The sequence below is a fragment of the Salvelinus namaycush genome, chromosome 31 (assembly GCF_016432855.1).
Source record: "Salvelinus namaycush isolate Seneca chromosome 31, SaNama_1.0, whole genome shotgun sequence".
Lineage (NCBI taxonomy): Eukaryota > Metazoa > Chordata > Actinopteri > Salmoniformes > Salmonidae > Salvelinus > Salvelinus namaycush.
In genome coordinates this window covers 3,882,922-3,901,005 of record NC_052337.1, presented here as the reverse complement: position 1 = coordinate 3,901,005, position 18,084 = coordinate 3,882,922, and the positions used below count along the sequence as shown (strand labels likewise).

The window sequence follows — 18,084 nt, the reverse complement described above, 5'->3', positions numbered from 1 at the left end:
CATGGTTACAGGGGACAGGGGTTGGATGGTGGTTTAAGATCATGGTTACAGGGGGAAAGGGGTTGGAAGGTGGCTTAGGAGCATGGTTACAGGGGGACGGGGTTGGAAGGTGGTTTAGGAGCATGGTTACCAGGGGTCAGAAGGTGATTTAGGAGCATGGTTACAGGGGAGAGGGGTTGGAAGGTGGCTTAGGAGCATGGTTACAGGGGAGAGGGGTTGGAAGGTGGCTTAGGAGCATGGTTACAGGGGACAGGGGTTGGAAGGTGGTTTAAGAGCATGGTTACCAGGGGACAGGGGTTGGACGGTGGCTTAGGAGCATGGTTACAGGGGAAAGGGGTTGGAAGGTGGTTTAGGAGCATGGTTACAGGGGAAATGGGTTAGAAGGTGGTTTAGAAGCATGGTTACAGGGGGACAGGGGTTGGAAGGTGGTTTAGGAGCATGGTTACAGGGGACAGGGGTTGGAAGGTGGCTTAGGAGCATGGTTACAGGGGGACAGGGGTTGGAAGGTGGCTTAGGAGCATGGTTACAGGGGGACAGGAGTTGGAAGGTGGTTTAGGAGCATGGTTACAGGAGGAAAGGAGTTGGAAGGTGGTTTAGGAGCATGGTTACAGGGGGAAAGGGGTTGGAAGGTGGTTTAGGAGCATGGTTACAGGGGGACAGCAGTTGGAAGGTGGCTTAGGAGCATGGTTACAGGGGGACAGGGGTTGGATGGTGGTTTAAGAGCATGGTTACAGGGGGAAAGGGGTTGGAAGGTGGTTTAGGAGCATGGTTACCAGGGGTCAGGGGTTGGATGGTGGTTTAAGAGCATGGTTACAGGGGGAAAGGGGTTGGAAGGTGGTTTAGGAGCATGGTTACAGGGGAAAGGGGTTGGAAGGTGGTTTAGGAGCATGGTTACAGGGGAAATGGGTTAGAAGGTGGCTTAGGAGCATGGTTAACAGGGGTCAGGGGTTGGATGGTGGTTTAAGAGCATGGTTACAGGGGGAAAGGGGTTGGAAGGTGGTTTAGGAGCATGGTTACAGGGGAAAGGGGTTGGAAGGTGGTTTAGGAGCATGGTTACAGGGGAAAGGGGTTGGAAGGTGGTTTAGAAGCATGGTTACAGGGGGAAAGGAGTTGGAAGGTGGCTTAGGAGCATGGTTACCAGGGGAAAGGAGTTGGAAGGTGGTTTAGGAGCATGGTTACAGGGGGATAGGAGTTGGAAGGTGGTTTAGGAGCATGGTTACCAGAGGAAAGGAGTTGGAAGGTGGTTTAGGAGCATGGTTACAGGGGGAAAGGAGTTGGAAGGTGGTTTAGGAGCATGGTTACAGGGGACAGGGGTTGGAAGGTGGCTTAGGAGCATGGTTACAGGGGGACAGGGGTTGGAAGGTGGTTTAGGAGCATGGTTACAGGGGGAGAGGAGTTGGAAGGTGGCTTAGGAGCATGGTTACAGGGGGACAGGGGTTGGAAGGTGGTTTAGGAGCATGGTTACAGGGGGACAGGGGTTGGAAGGTGGTTTAGGAGCATGGTTACAGGGGGACAGGAGTTGGAAGGTGGTCTAGGATTATGGTTACAGGGGGAGAGGAGTTGGAAGGTGGCTTAGGAGCATGGTTACAGGGGAAAGGGGTTGGAAGGTGGTTTAGGAGCATGGTTACAGGGGAAAGGGGTTGGAAGGTGGTTTAGAAGCATGGTTACAGGGGGAAAGGAGTTGGAAGGTGGCTTAGGAGCATGGTTACCAGGGGAAAGGAGTTGGAAGGTGGTTTAGGAGCATGGTTACAGGGGGACAGGAGTTGGAAGGTGGTTTAGGAGCATGGTTACCAGAGGAAAGGAGTTGGAAGGTGGTTTAGGAGCATGGTTACAGGGGGAAAGGAGTTGGAAGGTGGTTTAGGAGCATGGTTACAGGGGACAGGGGTTGGAAGGTGGCTTAGGAGCATGGTTACAGGGGGACAGGGGTTGGAAGGTGGTTTAGGAGCATGGTTACAGGGGGAGAGGAGTTGGAAGGTGGTTTAGGAGCATGGTTACAGGGGGAGAGGAGTTGGAAGGTGGCTTAGGAGCATGGTTACAGGGGGACAGGGGTTGGAAGGTGGTTTAGGAGCATGGTTACAGGGGGACAGGGGTTGGAAGGTGGTTTAGGAGCATGGTTACAGGGGGACAGGAGGTGGAAGGTGGTTTAGGAGCATGGTTACAGGGGGAGAGGAGTTGGAAGGTGGCTTAGGAGCATGGTTACAGGGGGACAGGGGTTGGAAGGTGGCTTAGGAGCATGGTTACAGGGGGACAGGAGTTGGAAGGTGGTTTAGGAGCATGGTTACCGGAGGAAAGGAGTTGGAAGGTGGTTTAGGAGCATGGTTACAGGGGGAAAGGAGTTGGAAGGTGGTTTAGGAGCATGGTTACAGGGGGAGAGGAGTTGGAAGGTGGCTTAGGAGCATGGTTACAGGGGGACAGGGGTTGGAAGGTGGTTTAGGAGCATGGTTACAGGGGGACAGGGGTTGGAAGGTGGTTTAGGAGCATGGTTACAGGGGGACAGGAGTTGGAAGGTGGTTTAGGAGCATGGTTACAGGGGGAGAGGAGTTGGAAGGTGGCTTAGGAGCATGGTTACAGGGGGACAGGGGTTGGAAGGTGGCTTAGGAGCATGGTTACAGGGGGACAGGAGTTGGAAGGTGGTTTAGGAGCATGGTTACCGGAGGAAAGGAGTTGGAAGGTGGTTTAGGAGCATGGTTACAGGGGGACAGGGGTTGGAAGGTGGTTTAGGATCATGGTTACAGGGGGACAGGAGTTGGAAGGTGGCTTAGGAGCATGGTTACCAGGGGTCAGGGGTTGGATGGTGGTTTAAGAGCATGGTTACAGGGGAAAGGGGTTGGAAGGTGGTTTAGGAGCATGGTTACAGGGGAAATGGGTTAGAAGGTGGTTTAGAAGCATGGTTACAGGGGGACGGGTTGGAAGGTGGTTTAGGAGAATGGTTACAGGGGGACAGCAGTTGGAAGGTGGCTTAGGAGCATGGTTACAGGGGGACAGGGGTTGGATGGTGGTTTAAGAGCATGGTTACAGGGGGAAAGGGGTTGGAAGGTGGTTTAGGAGCATGGTTACCAGGGGTCAGGGGTTGGATGGTGGTTTAAGAGCATGGTTACAGGGGGAAAGGGGTTGGAAGGTGGTTTAGGAGCATGGTTACAGGGGAAAGGGGTTGGAAGGTGGTTTAGGAGCATGGTTACAGGGGAAATGGGTTAGAAGGTGGCTTAGGAGCATGGTTACCAGGGGTCAGGGGTTGGATGGTGGTTTAAGAGCATGGTTACAGGGGGAAAGGGGTTGGAAGGTGGTTTAGGAGCATGGTTACAGGGGAAAGGGGTTGGAAGGTGGTTTAGGAGCATGGTTACAGGGGAAAGGGGTTGGAAGGTGGTTTAGAAGCATGGTTACAGGGGGAAAGGAGTTGGAAGGTGGCTTAGGAGCATGGTTACCAGGGGAAAGGAGTTGGAAGGTGGTTTAGGAGCATGGTTACAGGGGGACAGGAGTTGGAAGGTGGTTTAGGAGCATGGTTACCAGAGGAAAGGAGTTGGAAGGTGGTTTAGGAGCATGGTTACAGGGGGAAAGGAGTTGGAAGGTGGCTTAGGAGCATGGTTACAGGGGGACAGGGGTTGGAAGGTGGTTTAGGAGCATGGTTACAGGGGGACAGGGGTTGGAAGGTGGTTTAGGAGCATGGTTACAGGGGGAGAGGAGTTGGAAGGTGGCTTAGGAGCATGGTTACAGGGGGACAGGGGTTGGAAGGTGGTTTAGGAGCATGGTTACAGGGGGACAGGGGTTGGAAGGTGGTTTAGGAGCATGGTTACAGGGGGACAGGAGTTGGAAGGTGGTTTAGGAGCATGGTTACAGGGGGAGAGGAGTTGGAAGGTGGCTTAGGAGCATGGTTACAGGGGGACAGGGGTTGGAAGGTGGTTTAGGAGCATGGTTACAGGGGGACAGGGGTTGGAAGGTGGTTTAGGAGCATGGTTACAGGGGGACAGGAGTTGGAAGGTGGTTTAGGAGCATGGTTACAGGGGGAGAGGAGTTGGAAGGTGGCTTAGGAGCATGGTTACAGGGGGACAGGGGTTGGAAGGTGGCTTAGGAGCATGGTTACAGGGGGACAGGAGTTGGAAGGTGGTTTAGGAGCATGGTTACCGGAGGAAAGGAGTTGGAAGGTGGTTTAGGAGCATGGTTACAGGGGGACAGGGGTTGGAAGGTGGTTTAGGAGCATGGTTACAGGGGGACAGGAGTTGGAAGGTGGTTTAGGAGCATGGTTACAGGGGGAGAGGAGTTGGAAGGTGGCTTAGGAGCATGGTTACAGGGGGACAGGGGTTGGAAGGTGGCTTAGGAGCATGGTTACACGGGGACAGGAGTTGGAAGGTGGTTTAGGAGCATGGTTACCGGAGGAAAGGAGTTGGAAGGTGGTTTAGGAGCATGGTTACAGGGGGAGAGGAGTTGGAAGGTGGCTTAGGAGCATGGTTACAGGGGGACAGGGGTTGGAAGGTGGTTTAGGAGCATGGTTACAGGGGGACAGGAGTTGGAAGGTGGCTTAGGAGCATGGTTACAGGGGGACGGGGGTTGGAAGGTGGCTTAGGAGCATGGTTACAGGGGGACAGGAGTTGGAAGGTGGCTTAGGAGCATGGTTACCAGGGGTCAGGGGTTGGATGGTGGTTTAAGAGCATGGTTACAGGGGAAAGGGGTTGGAAGGTGGTTTAGGAGCATGGTTACAGGGGAAATGGGTTAGAAGGTGGTTTAGAAGCATGGTTACAGGGGGACAGGGGTTGGAAGGTGGTTTAGGAGCATGGTTACCAGGGGAAAGGGGTTGGAAGGTGGCTTAGGAGCATGGTTACAGGAGTTGGAAGGTGGTTTAGGAGCATGGTTACAAGGGAAATGGGTTAGAAGGTGGTTTAGAAGCATGGTTACAGGGGAAAGGGGTTGGAAGGTGGTTTAGGAGCATGGTTACAGGGGGACAGGGGTTGGAAGGTGGCTTAGGAGCATGGTTACCAGGGGTCAGGGGTTGGAAGGTGGTTTAGGAGCATGGTTACAGGGGACAGGGGTTGGAAGGTGGCTTAGGAGCATGGTTACAGGGGGAAAGAGGTTGGAAGGTGGCTTAGGAGCATGGTTACAGGGGGAAAGAGGTTGGAAGGTGGTTTAGGAGCATGGTTACCAGGGGAAATGGGTTGGAAGGTGGCTTAGGAGCATGGTTACCAGGGGACAGGGGTTGGAAGGTGGTTTAGGAGCATGGTTACAGGGGACAGGGGTTGGAAGGTGGTTTAGTAGCATGGTTACCGGAGGAAAGGAGTTGGAAGGTGGCTTAGGAGCATGGTTACCAGGGGACAGGGGTTGGAAGGTGGCTTAAGAGCATGGTTACCGGGGGAAAGAGGTTGGAAGGTGGCTTAGGAGCATGGTTACAGGGGAAAGGGGTTGGAAGGTGGCTTAGGAGCATGGTTACAGGGGACAGGAGTTGGAAGGTGGCTTAAGAGCATGGTTACCGGGGGAAAGAGGTTGGAAGGTGGTTTAGGAGCATGGTTACAGGGGAAAGAGGTTGGAAGGTGGCTTAGGAGCATGGTTACAGGGGACAGGAGTTGGAAGGTGGCTTAAGAGCATGGTTACCGGGGGAAAGAGGTTGGAAGGTGGCTTAGGAGCATGGTTACCAGGGGACAGGGGTTGGAAGGTGGCTTAAGAGCATGGTTACCGGGGGAAAGAGGTTGGAAGGTGGTTTAGGAGCATGGTTACAGGGGACAGGGGTTGGAAGGTGGCTTAGGAGCATGGTTACCAGGGGACAGGGGTTGGAAGGTGGTTTAGGAGCATGGTTACAGGGGGACAGGAGTTGGAAGGTGGTTTAGGAGCATGGTTACAGGGGGAGAGGAGTTGGAAGGTGGCTTAGGAGCATGGTTACAGGGGGACAGGGGTTGGAAGGTGGCTTAGGAGCATGGTTACAGGGGGACAGGAGTTGGAAGGTGGTTTAGGAGCATGGTTACCGGAGGAAAGGAGTTGGAAGGTGGTTTAGGAGCATGGTTACAGGGGGAAAGGAGTTGGAAGGTGGTTTAAGAGCATGGTTACAGGGGGAGAGGAGTTGGAAGGTGGCTTAGGAGCATGGTTACAGGGGGACAGGGGTTGGAAGGTGGCTTAGGAGCATGGTTACCAGGGGTCAGGGGTTGGAAGGTGGTTTAGGAGCATGGTTACAGGGGACAGGGGTTGGAAGGTGGCTTAGGAGCATGGTTACAGGGGGAAAGAGGTTGGAAGGTGGCTTAGGAGCATGGTTACAGGGGGAAAGAGGTTGGAAGGTGGTTTAGGAGCATGGTTACCAGGGGAAATGGGTTGGAAGGTGGCTTAGGAGCATGGTTACCAGGGGACAGGGGTTGGAAGGTGGTTTAGGAGCATGGTTACAGGGGACAGGGGTTGGAAGGTGGCTTAGGAGCATGGTTACCAGGGGTCAGGGGTTGGAAGGTGGTTTAGGAGCATGGTTACCGGAGGAAAGGAGTTGGAAGGTGGCTTAGGAGCATGGTTACCAGGGGACAGGGGTTGGAAGGTGGCTTAAGAGCATGGTTACCGGGGGAAAGAGGTTGGAAGGTGGCTTAGGAGCATGGTTACAGGGGAAAGGGGTTGGAAGGTGGCTTAGGAGCATGGTTACAGGGGACAGGAGTTGGAAGGTGGCTTAAGAGCATGGTTACCAGGGGAAAGAGGTTGGAAGGTGGTTTAGGAGCATGGTTACAGGGGAAAGAGGTTGGAAGGTGGCTTAGGAGCATGGTTACAGGGGACAGGAGTTGGAAGGTGGCTTAAGAGCATGGTTACCGGGGGAAAGAGGTTGGAAGGTGGCTTAGGAGCATGGTTACCAGGGGACAGGGGTTGGAAGGAGCTTAAGAGCATGGTTACCGGGGGAAAGAGGTTGGAAGGTGGTTTAGGAGCATGGTTACAGGGGACAGGGGTTGGAAGGTGGCTTAGGAGCATGGTTACCAGGGGACAGGGGTTGGAAGGTGGTTTAGGAGCATGGTTACAGGGGAATGGGTTAGAAGGTGGTTTAGAAGCATGGTTACAGGGGGACAGGGGTTGGAAGGTGGTTTAGGAGCATGGTTACCAGGGGAAAGGGGTTGGAAGGTGGCTTAGGAGCATGGTTACAGGGGACAGGAGTTGGAAGGTGGTTTAGGAGCATGGTTACAAGGGAAATGGGTTAGAAGGTGGTTTAGAAGCATGGTTACAGGGGAAAGGGGTTGGAAGGTGGTTTAGGAGCATGGTTACAGGGGGACAGGGGTTGGAAGATGGCTTAGGAGCATGGTTACCAGGGTCAGGGGTTGGAAGGTGGTTTAGGAGCATGGTTACAGGGGACAGGGGTTGGAAGGTGGCTTAGGAGCATGGTTACAGGGGGAAAGAGGTTGGAAGGTGGCTTAGGAGCATGGTTACAGGGGGAAAGAGGTTGGAAGGTGGTTTAGGAGCATGGTTACCAGGGGAAATGGGTTGGAAGGTGGCTTAGGAGCATGGTTACCAGGGGACAGGGGTTGGAAGGTGGTTTAGGAGCATGGTTACAGGGGACAGGGGTTGGAAGGTGGCTTAGGAGCATGGTTACCAGGGGTCAGGGGTTGGAAGGTGGTTTAGGAGCATGGTTACCGGAGGAAAGGAGTTGGAAGGTGGCTTAGGAGCATGGTTACCAGGGGACAGGGGTTGGAAGGTGGCTTAAGAGCATGGTTACCGGGGGAAAGAGGTTGGAAGGTGGCTTAGGAGCATGGTTACAGGGGAAAGGGGTTGGAAGGTGGCTTAGGAGCATGGTTACAGGGGACAGGAGTTGGAAGGTGGCTTAAGAGCATGGTTACAGGGGGAAAGAGGTTGGAAGGTGGTTTAGGAGCATGGTTACAGGGGAAAGAGGTTGGAAGGTGGCTTAGGAGCATGGTTACAGGGGACAGGAGTTGGAAGGTGGCTTAAGAGCATGGTTACCGGGGGAAAGAGGTTGGAAGGTGGCTTAGGAGCATGGTTACCAGGGGACAGGGGTTGGAAGGTGGCTTAAGAGCATGGTTACCGGGGGAAAGAGGTTGGAAGGTGGTTTAGGAGCATGGTTACAGGGGACAGGGGTTGGAAGGTGGCTTAGGAGCATGGTTACCAGGGGACAGCGGTTGGAAGGTGGTTTAGGAGCATGGTTACAGGGGACAGGGGTTGGAAGGTGGCTTAGGAGCATGGTTACCAGGGGACAGGGGTTGGAAGGTGGCTTAAGAGCATGGTTACAGGGGACAGGGGTTGGAAGGTGGCTTAGGAGCATGGTTACCAGGGGACAGGGGTTGGAAGGTGGCTTAGGAGCATGGTTACCGGGGGAAAGAGGTTGGAAGGTGGCTTAGGAGCATGGTTACCAGGGGACAGGGGTTGGAAGGTGGTTTAGGAGCATGGTTACAGGGGACAGGGGTTGGAAGGTGGCTTAGGAGCATGGTTACCAGGGGACAGGGGTTGGAAGGTGGCTTAAGAGCATGGTTACCGGGGAAAAGAGGTTGGAAGGTGGCTTAGGAGCATGGTTACAGGGGGACAGGGGTTGGAAGGTGTCTTAGGAGCATGGTTACCAGGGGTCAGGGGTTGGATGGTGGTTTAAGAGCATGGTTACAGGGGAAAGGGGTTGGAAGGTGGTTTAGGAGCATGGTTACAGGGGGAAAGGGGTTGGAAGGTGGCTTAGGAGCATGGTTACAGGGGGACGTGGTTGGAAGGTGGCTTAGGAGCATGGTTACCAGGGGTCAGGGGTTGGATGGTAGTTTAGGAGCATGGTTACAGGGGGACAGGGGTTGGAAGGTGGCTTAGGAGCATGGTTACAGGGGTCAGGGGTTGGAAGGTGGTTTAGGAGCATGGTTACAGGGGGAAAGGAGTTGGAAGGTGGCTTAGGAGCATGGTTACAGGGGGACGGGGGTTGGAAGGTGGCTTAGGAGCATGGTTACAGGGGGACAGGAGTTGGAAGGTGGCTTAGGAGCATGGTTACCAGGGGTCAGAAGGTGGTTTAAGAGCATGGTTACAGGGGAAAGGGGTTGGAAGGTGGTTTAGGAGCATGGTTACAGGGGAAATGGGTTAGAAGGTGGTTTAGAAGCATGGTTACAGGGGGACAGGGGTTGGAAGGTGGTTTAGGAGCATGGTTACCAGGGGAAAGGGGTTGGAAGGTGGCTTAGGAGCATGGTTACAGGGGACAGGAGTTGGAAGGTGGTTTAGGAGCATGGTTACAGGGGACAGGGGTTGGAAGGTGGCTTAGGAGCATGGTTACAGGGGGAAAGAGGTTGGAAGGTGGCTTAGGAGCATGGTTACAGGGGGAAAGAGGTTGGAAGGTGGTTTAGGAGCATGGTTACCAGGGGAAATGGGTTGGAAGGTGGCTTAGGAGCATGGTTACCAGGGGACAGGGGTTGGAAGGTGGTTTAGGAGCATGGTTACAGGGGACAGGGGTTGGAAGGTGGCTTAGGAGCATGGTTACCAGGGGTCAGGGGTTGGAAGGTGGTTTAGGAGCATGGTTACCGGAGGAAAGGAGTTGGAAGGTGGCTTAGGAGCATGGTTACCAGGGGACAGGGGTTGGAAGGTGGCTTAAGAGCATGGTTACCGGGGGAAAGAGGTTGGAAGGTGGCTTAGGAGCATGGTTACAGGGGAAAGGGGTTGGAAGGTGGCTTAGGAGCATGGTTACAGGGGACAGGAGTTGGAAGGTGGCTTAAGAGCATGGTTACCGGGGGAAAGAGGTTGGAAGGTGGTTTAGGAGCATGGTTACAGGGGAAAGAGGTTGGAAGGTGGCTTAGGAGCATGGTTACAGGGGACAGGAGTTGGAAGGTGGCTTAAGAGCATGGTTACCGGGGGAAAGAGGTTGGAAGGTGGCTTAGGAGCATGGTTACCAGGGGACAGGGGTTGGAAGGTGGCTTAAGAGCATGGTTACCGGGGGAAAGAGGTTGGAAGGTGGTTTAGGAGCATGGTTACAGGGGACAGGGGTTGGAAGGTGGCTTAGGAGCATGGTTACCAGGGGACAGGGGTTGGAAGGTGGTTTAGAAGCATGGTTACAGGGGACAGGGGTTGGAAGGTGGCTTAGGAGCATGGTTACCAGGGGACAGGGGTTGGAAGGTGGCTTAAGAGCATGGTTACAGGGGACAGGGGTTGGAAGGTGGCTTAGGAGCATGGTTACCAGGGGACAGGGGTTGGAAGGTGGCTTAGGAGCATGGTTACCGGGGGAAAGAGGTTGGAAGGTGGCTTAGGAGCATGGTTACCAGGGGACAGGGGTTGGAAGGTGGTTTAGGAGCATGGTTACAGGGGACAGGGGTTGGAAGGTGGCTTAGGAGCATGGTTACCAGGGGACAGGGGTTGGAAGGTGGCTTAAGAGCATGGTTACCGGGGGAAAGAGGTTGGAAGGTGGCTTAGGAGCATGGTTACAGGGGGACAGGGGTTGGAAGGTGGCTTAGGAGCATGGTTACCAGGGGTCAGGGGTTGGATGGTGGTTTAAGAGCATGGTTACAGGGGAAAGGGGTTGGAAGGTGGTTTAGGAGCATGGTTACAGGGGAAATGGGTTATAAGGTGGTTTAGAAGCATGGTTACAGGGGGACAGGGGTTGGAAGGTGGTTTAGGAGCATGGTTACAGGGGGAAAGGGGTTGGAAGGTGGCTTAGGAGCATGGTTACAGGGGGACGTGGTTGGAAGGTGGCTTAGGAGCATGGTTACCAGGGGTCAGGGGTTGGATGGTGGTTTAGGAGCATGGTTACAGGGGGACAGGGGTTGGAAGGTGGCTTAGGAGCATGGTTACAGGGGTCAGGGGTTGGAAGGTGGTTTAGGAGCATGGTTACAGGGGGAAAGGAGTTGGAAGGTGGCTTAGGAGCATGGTTACAGGGGGACGGGGGTTGGAAGGTGGCTTAGGAGCATGGTTACAGGGGGACAGGAGTTGGAAGGTGGCTTAGGAGCATGGTTACCAGGGGTCAGGGGTTGGATGGTGGTTTAAGAGCATGGTTACAGGGGAAAGGGGTTGGAAGGTGGTTTAGGAGCATGGTTACAGGGGAAATGGGTTAGAAGGTGGTTTAGAAGCATGGTTACAGGGGGACAGGGGTTGGAAGGTGGTTTAGGAGCATGGTTACCAGGGGAAATGGGTTGGAAGGTGGCTTAGGAGCATGGTTACAGGGGACAGGAGTTGGAAGGTGGTTTAGGAGCATGGTTACAAGGGAAATGGGTTAGAAGGTGGTTTAGAAGCATGGTTACAGGGGAAAGGGGTTGGAAGGTGGTTTAGGAGCATGGTTACAGGGGGACAGGGGTTGGAAGGTGGCTTAGGAGCATGGTTACCAGGGGTCAGGGGTTGGAAGGTGGTTTAGGAGCATGGTTACAGGGGACAGGGGTTGGAAGGTGGCTTAGGAGCATGGTTACAGGGGGAAAGAGGTTGGAAGGTGGCTTAGGAGCATGGTTACAGGGGGAAAGAGGTTGGAAGGTGGTTTAGGAGCATGGTTACCAGGGGAAATGGGTTGGAAGGTGGCTTAGGAGCATGGTTACCAGGGGTCAGGGGTTGGAAGGTGGTTTAGGAGCATGGTTACAGGGGACAGGGGTTGGAAGGTGGCTTAGGAGCATGGTTACCAGGGGTCAGGGGTTGGAAGGTGGTTTAGGAGCATGGTTACCGGAGGAAAGGAGTTGGAAGGTGGCTTAGGAGCATGGTTACCAGGGGACAGGGGTTGGAAGGTGGCTTAAGAGCATGGTTACCGGGGGAAAGAGGTTGGAAGGTGGCTTAGGAGCATGGTTACAGGGGAAAGGGGTTGGAAGGTGGCTTAGGAGCATGGTTACAGGGGACAGGAGTTGGAAGGTGGCTTAAGAGCATGGTTACCGGGGGAAAGAGGTTGGAAAGTGGTTTAGGAGCATGGTTACAGGGGAAAGAGGTTGGAAGGTGGCTTAGGAGCATGGTTACAGGGGACAGGAGTTGGAAGGTGGCTTAAGAGCATGGTTACCGGGGGAAAGAGGTTGGAAGGTGGCTTAGGAGCATGGTTACCAGGGGACAGGGGTTGGAAGGTGGCTTAAGAGCATGGTTACCGGGGGAAAGAGGTTGGAAGGTGGTTTAGGAGCATGGTTACAGGGGACAGGGGTTGGAAGGTGGCTTAGGAGCATGGTTACCAGGGGACAGGGGTTGGAAGGTGGTTTAGGAGCATGGTTACAGGGGACAGGGGTTGGAAGGTGGCTTAGGAGCATGGTTACCAGGGGACAGGGGTTGGAAGGTGGCTTAAGAGCATGGTTACAGGGGACAGGGGTTGGAAGGTGGCTTAGGAGCATGGTTACCAGGGGACAGGGGTTGGAAGGTGGCTTAGGAGCATGGTTACCGGGGGAAAGAGGTTGGAAGGTGGCTTAGGAGCATGGTTACCAGGGGACAGGGGTTGGAAGGTGGTTTAGGAGCATGGTTACAGAGGACAGGGGTTGGAAGGTGGCTTAGGAGCATGGTTACCAGGGGACAGGGGTTGGAAGGTGGCTTAAGAGCATGGTTACCGGGGGAAAGAGGTTGGAAGGTGGCTTAGGAGCATGGTTACAGGGGGACAGGGGTTGGAAGGTGGCTTAGGAGCATGGTTACAGGGGGAAAGAGGTTGGAAGGTGGTTTAGGAGCATGGTTACAGGGGACAGGAGTTGGAAGGTGGTTTAGGAGCATGGTTACAGGTGGGACAGCAGTTGGAAGGTGGTTTAAGAGCATGGTTACAGGGGGACAGGAGTTGGAAGGTGGTTTAAGAGCATGGTTACAGGGGGAAAGAGGTTGGAAGGTGGCTTAGGAGCATGGTTACAGGGGAAATGGGTTAGAAGGTGGCTTAGGAGCATGGTTACCAGGGGGAAAGAGGTTGGAAGGTGGTTTAGGAGCATGGTTACAGGGGGACAGGGGTTGGAAGGTGGCTTAGGAGCATGGTTACAGGGGAAATGGGTTAGAAGGTGGCTTAGGAGCATGGTTACCAGGGGGAAAGAGGTTGGAAGGTGGTTTAGGAGCATGGTTACAGGGGGAAAGAGGTTGGAAGGTGGTATAGGAGCATGGTTACAGGGGACAGGGGTTGGAAGGTGGCTTAGGAGCATGGTTACAGGGGGACAGGGGTTGGAAGGTGGCTTAGGAGCATGGTTACAGGGGGAAAGAGGTTGGAAGGTGGTTTAGGAGCATGGTTACAGGGGGAAAGGGGTTGGAAGGTGGCTTAGGAGTATGGTTACCAGGGGTCAGGGGTTGGAAGGTGGTTTAGTAGCAGGGTTACCAGGGGTCAGGGGTTGGATGCTGGCTTAGGAGCATGGTTACAGGGGGGACAGGGGTTGGAAGGTGGTTTAGTAGCAGGGTTACCAGGGGTCAGGGGTTGGATGGTGGCTTAGGAGCATGGTTACCAGGGGTCAGGGGTTGGATGGTGGCTTAGGAGCATGTTTACAGGGGGACAAGGCTCATTTTAAACCAGAGACGTAGTCCTTCATTTTAAACCAGCGATGTAGTCCATTTTAAACCATGGATATAGTCCTTAATTTTAAACCAGCGATGTAGTCCTTGATTTTAAACCAGGGATGTAGTCATTTGGCACAACAAAGAAGAAAAGGCCCTGAAACCAATGAGAGGGGACGTTCATTCTCCCCTGCCTGAAATGGAAGGCACTATCTGAAGCGGGAAACACTATCCAATAGAAACCTTTGTTTTCTGTTGCAAAACATGACCCAGGTGTTACCATTTCATAAGATTGAGGAAAATGTATAGACCGGGTAAATTTCCTGTGAAAATAAAAGGACATACTCCACATCAGTGTCTACACACAATCAAAACCGCCCCGATTTCTTCCATATGTCCCAGGCATAGTTCAGGTATGGGGGAGGGGCGGTCATATCTGCACGCGTGTACATATGGCGGAATAACTCATAGAATATATCTGAGGGATATAAGCCTTTAAAAAGACATCTGGTTCAGATATGAACTCAGAATGATTGAAATGCCTATCCTGTACTGGAGAGTCTGTTTCACCCATGTAAAGAAAGGAAAGAAACAGACACTGCTATTGTCCTGAGAAAAAAACTTCACTTGACTTAATCTATCGACTTTTATAACTTTTAAAAGGAAAAATGTAAAAACTCCAGTATAGCAACCACACATTTCATATATAATGTACTAGAGAATGAATGAATAAGTACTGACATTTAACATACAAGATGGGGGACATAATAACCAAGGGTCAATTCAATCAGATCAGCTTTAGCAGACATCCTCATACCTACTATGGCTGCTCTGGCTACTATGGCTGCTCTGGCTACTATGGCTACTATGGCTACTCTGGCTGCTCTGGCTACTATGACTACTATGGCTACTATGACTACTATGGCTGCTATGACTACTATGGCTACTATGGCTACTATGGCTACTATGGCTGCTCTGGCTACTATGACTACTATGACTACTATGACTACTATGGCTACTATGACTACTATGACTACTATGGCTACTATGACTACTATGGCTGCTCTGGCTACTATGGCTGCTCTGGCTACTATGGCTACTCTGGCTGCTCTGGCTACTATGGCTACTATGGCTACTATGGCTGCTCTGGCTACTATGGCTGCTCTGGCTACTATGGCTGCTCTGGCTACTATGGCTACTATGGCTACTATGACTACTATGGCTGCTCTGGCTACTATGGCTACTCTGGCTACTCTGGCTACTCTGGCTACTCTGGCTGCTCTGGCTACTATGGCTACTATGGTTGCTCTGGCTACTATGGCTGCTCTGGCTACTATGGCTGCTCTGGCTACTATGGCTGCTCTGGCTACTATGGCTACTATGGCTACTATGGCTGCTCTGGCTGCTATGGCTACTATGGCTACTATGCTCTGGCTACTATGGCTACTCTGGCTACTATGGCTGCTCTGGCTACTATGGCTGCTCTGGCTGCTCTGGCTACTATGCTCTGGCTACTATGGTTGCTCTGGCTACTATGGCTACTCTGGCTACTATGGCGACTATGCTCTGGCTACTATGGTTGCTCTGGCTACTATGGCTACTATGCTCTGGCTACTATGGTTGCTCTGGCTACTCTGGCTGCTCTGGCTACTATGGCGACTATGATCTGGCTACTATGGTTGCTCTGGCTACTATGGCTACTATGCTCTGGCTACTATGGTTGCTCTGGCTACTATGGCTACTCTGGCTTGCCAGGCATTTCTGCTTTCCTCCGACCTCCCATTACACCCCTTGTATGTTTTTCCTACCAGGTGTCCACTTAAAATGGAAGTTCTGTTTGGCATGATATTCACATGGATATTGCCAAAGCAGAAATAAATAACATCAACAACAACAATGAAAATAGTCATCACTTCTCTCATTCTCTCCCCCCCACCCCCCCCCCCCCCCCCTCTCTCTTACCTTCGCATGTCTCAGAGTCCGGCCTGAAGAGGTAGCCCTTGGGGCAGGTGCAGCTGTAGCTTCCTGGAATGTTCTGACACAGTCCGTTGTCGCAGAGGAGCCGGTTCACCATGCACTCGTCAATGTCTGGAAGACAACAGGCAAACAGAGAAGATGCCTCACAGTCAACTCAGGACCATTTGTCCATTTGTCAGTGTCTGAGACCATTGGTCAGTGTCTGTGAGACCATTGGTCAGTGCCTGAGACCATTGGTCAGTGTCTGAGACCACTGGTCAGTGTCTACAAGACCATTGGTCAGTGTCTATGAGACCATTGGTCAGTGTCTGAGACCATTGGTCAGTGTCTGAGACCATTGGTCAGTGTCTATGAGACCATTGGTCAGTGTCTGAGACCATTGGTCAGTGTCTATGAGATCATTGGTCAGTGTCTATGAGACCATTGGTCAGTGTCTATGAGATCATTGGTCAGTGTCTATGAGACCATTGGTCAGTGTCTGAGACCACTGGTCAGTGTCTAGGAAACGAATGTAAACATTTTCTGTGTATTTGTCAATTTCTTGAGCAAAAACATTTGTGGTGAATGTGTGTGACATGCATTTATCAGTGTTTGAAAGTGACATAGAGCAGACTGCTTAATGGGAGGATTGACTCATTACACCCACATTGAAAACCGGTAATCATAACAATTTCCCTTAATGACTCAAACCACCATTTCATTGCGTGTGGTAGAAAAAGGCCAAGAAAAACAGACTGATATGTTAGTGGTTAGAGCGTTGGGCCAGTAACCGAAAGGTTGCTGGATCGAATCCCCGAGCTGACAAGGTAAAAATCTGTCGTTTTGCCCCTGAGCAAGGAAGTTAACTCACTGTTCCCGGGTGCTGAAGATGTGGATGTCGATTAAGGCAGCCCCCCGCACCTCTCTGATTCAGAGGGGTTGGGTTAAATGCGGAAGACACATTTCAGTTGAATGCATTCAGTTGTACAACTGACTAGGTATCCCCCTTTCTAACAGCCTTTTACATTTCATACTCTCGGCCCTACAGGTCAAAATTACGATAGCACCAACCTTTACAACGTGTCAGAATGGAAGTAACATCCCGAACATTGTCTTGGAAGAGCCGGGTATATCTGTTGGTCCACATTGACCTCCAAGGTGCAAACGCACACACACACATACACTATAAGTATGTGGACACCCCTTCAAATTAGTGGATTCGGCTAATTCAGCCACACCTGTTGCTGACAGGTATATAGAATCGAGCACACAGCCATGCAATCCCCATAGACAAATATTGGCAGTAGAATGGCCTTACTGAAGAGCTCAGTGACTTTCAGCGTGGCATCGTCATAAGATGCCACCTTTCAGTTCGTCAAATTTCTGTCCTGTTAGAGCTGTCCCCGGTCAACTGTAAGTTCTGTTATTGTGAAGTGGAAACGTCTAGGACTAACAATGGCTCAGCCGCAAAGTGGTAGGCCACACAAGCTCCCAGAACGGGACCGCCGAGTGCTGAAGCACGTAGGGGGTAAAAATCGTCTGTCCTCGGTTGCAACACTCACTACCAAGTTCCAAACTGCCTCTGGACGCAATTCCAGCACACAAACTGTTCATTGAGAGCTTCATGAAATGGGTTTCCATGGCCGAGCACACAAGCCTAAGATCACCATGTGCAATGCCAAGCGTCGGCTGGAGTGGTGTAAAGCTCGCCGCCATTGGACTCTGGAGCAGTGGAAATGCGTTCTCTGGAGTGATGAATCACGCTTCACCATCTGGCAGTCTGATGGAAAAATCAGGGTTTGGCGGATGACAGGAGAACGCTACATGCCACAATGCATAGTGTTAACTGTAAAGTTTGGTGGAGGAGGAATTGTGGCAACAGTTTGGGGAAAGCCCTTCCTGTTTCAGCATGACAATGCCCCTGTGCACAAAGCGAGGTCCATGCAGAAATGGTTTGTCGAGATCAGTGTGGCAGAACTTGACTAGACTGCACAGAGCCCTGACCTCAACCACATCGAACACTTTTGAGATGAATTGGAACGCCAACTGCGAGCCAGGCCTAATCACCCAACATCAGTGCCCGACCTCCCTAATGCTCTTGTGGCTGAATGGAAGCAAGTCCCCACAGCAATATTCCAACATCTAGTGGAAAGCCTTCCCAGAAGAGTGGAGCAGCCAAGGTGGGAGCAACTCCGTATTAACGCCTGTGATTTTGGAATGAGATGCTCGATGGGCAGGTGTCCACATACTTTTGGCCATGTAGTGTACTTTTTAAGTGTTAGAATTAGTGTAAACCTGACACCTCTTCATTAAAAAAAATACAATTCCCTATAAAAGAGCTACTGTGTGTCCAGGCTTGTGTTCCAGCTCTACTCTTCTTATAAACCTGATTCCACTAACTTTGGCCCAGACTGAAGATGATCAGGTCTTTCTCAGACAGGTCTGGAATAAAAGCCTACACACCCAATACTTTCCAGGACTTGAAAATCCTACTCTAGAGACTACGGCCATGACTGACAGTCCACCATCCTCAAGTCAATATACAAACTCTAAACGACAACCGTAGACACCAATATTTCCTCCGGTGTCAGGTCGTGAAGATAACCCGATTTAATTTGTTCCCCCTCGATAATGTAGTCTTCACCAGCCCCTATTTGGCTGTACATTTTCCGTTCCCAAAGGGCCCTTTGACTGCCAGGGGTCCCAGTCAACCCCAGAGTCAGACAGAAAGGGAAGTTGAAGAGCTTATAAAGCTGACTATAATTGCCCTTTGGAAATAATATCCTGTCGAACTCTTTCGCCATGCCTATGGAGGGAGGA

At 52.3% G+C, this 18,084-nt stretch overlaps 1 protein-coding gene across 1 annotated transcript in view; it reads right to left on the bottom strand.

Moving 5' to 3' along the window:
- Positions 1–18,084, bottom strand: part of LOC120026153 (fibrillin-2-like) — a gene marked incomplete at its 5' end in the record, with an annotated part of 236,899 nt that overhangs the window by 123,875 nt on the left and 94,940 nt on the right. The window contains one exon of the mRNA XM_038970976.1: positions 15,271–15,396. Within this exon, the coding sequence (XP_038826904.1) occupies positions 15,271–15,396 (126 nt within the window). The remainder of the gene's footprint in view (positions 1–15,270; positions 15,397–18,084) is intronic.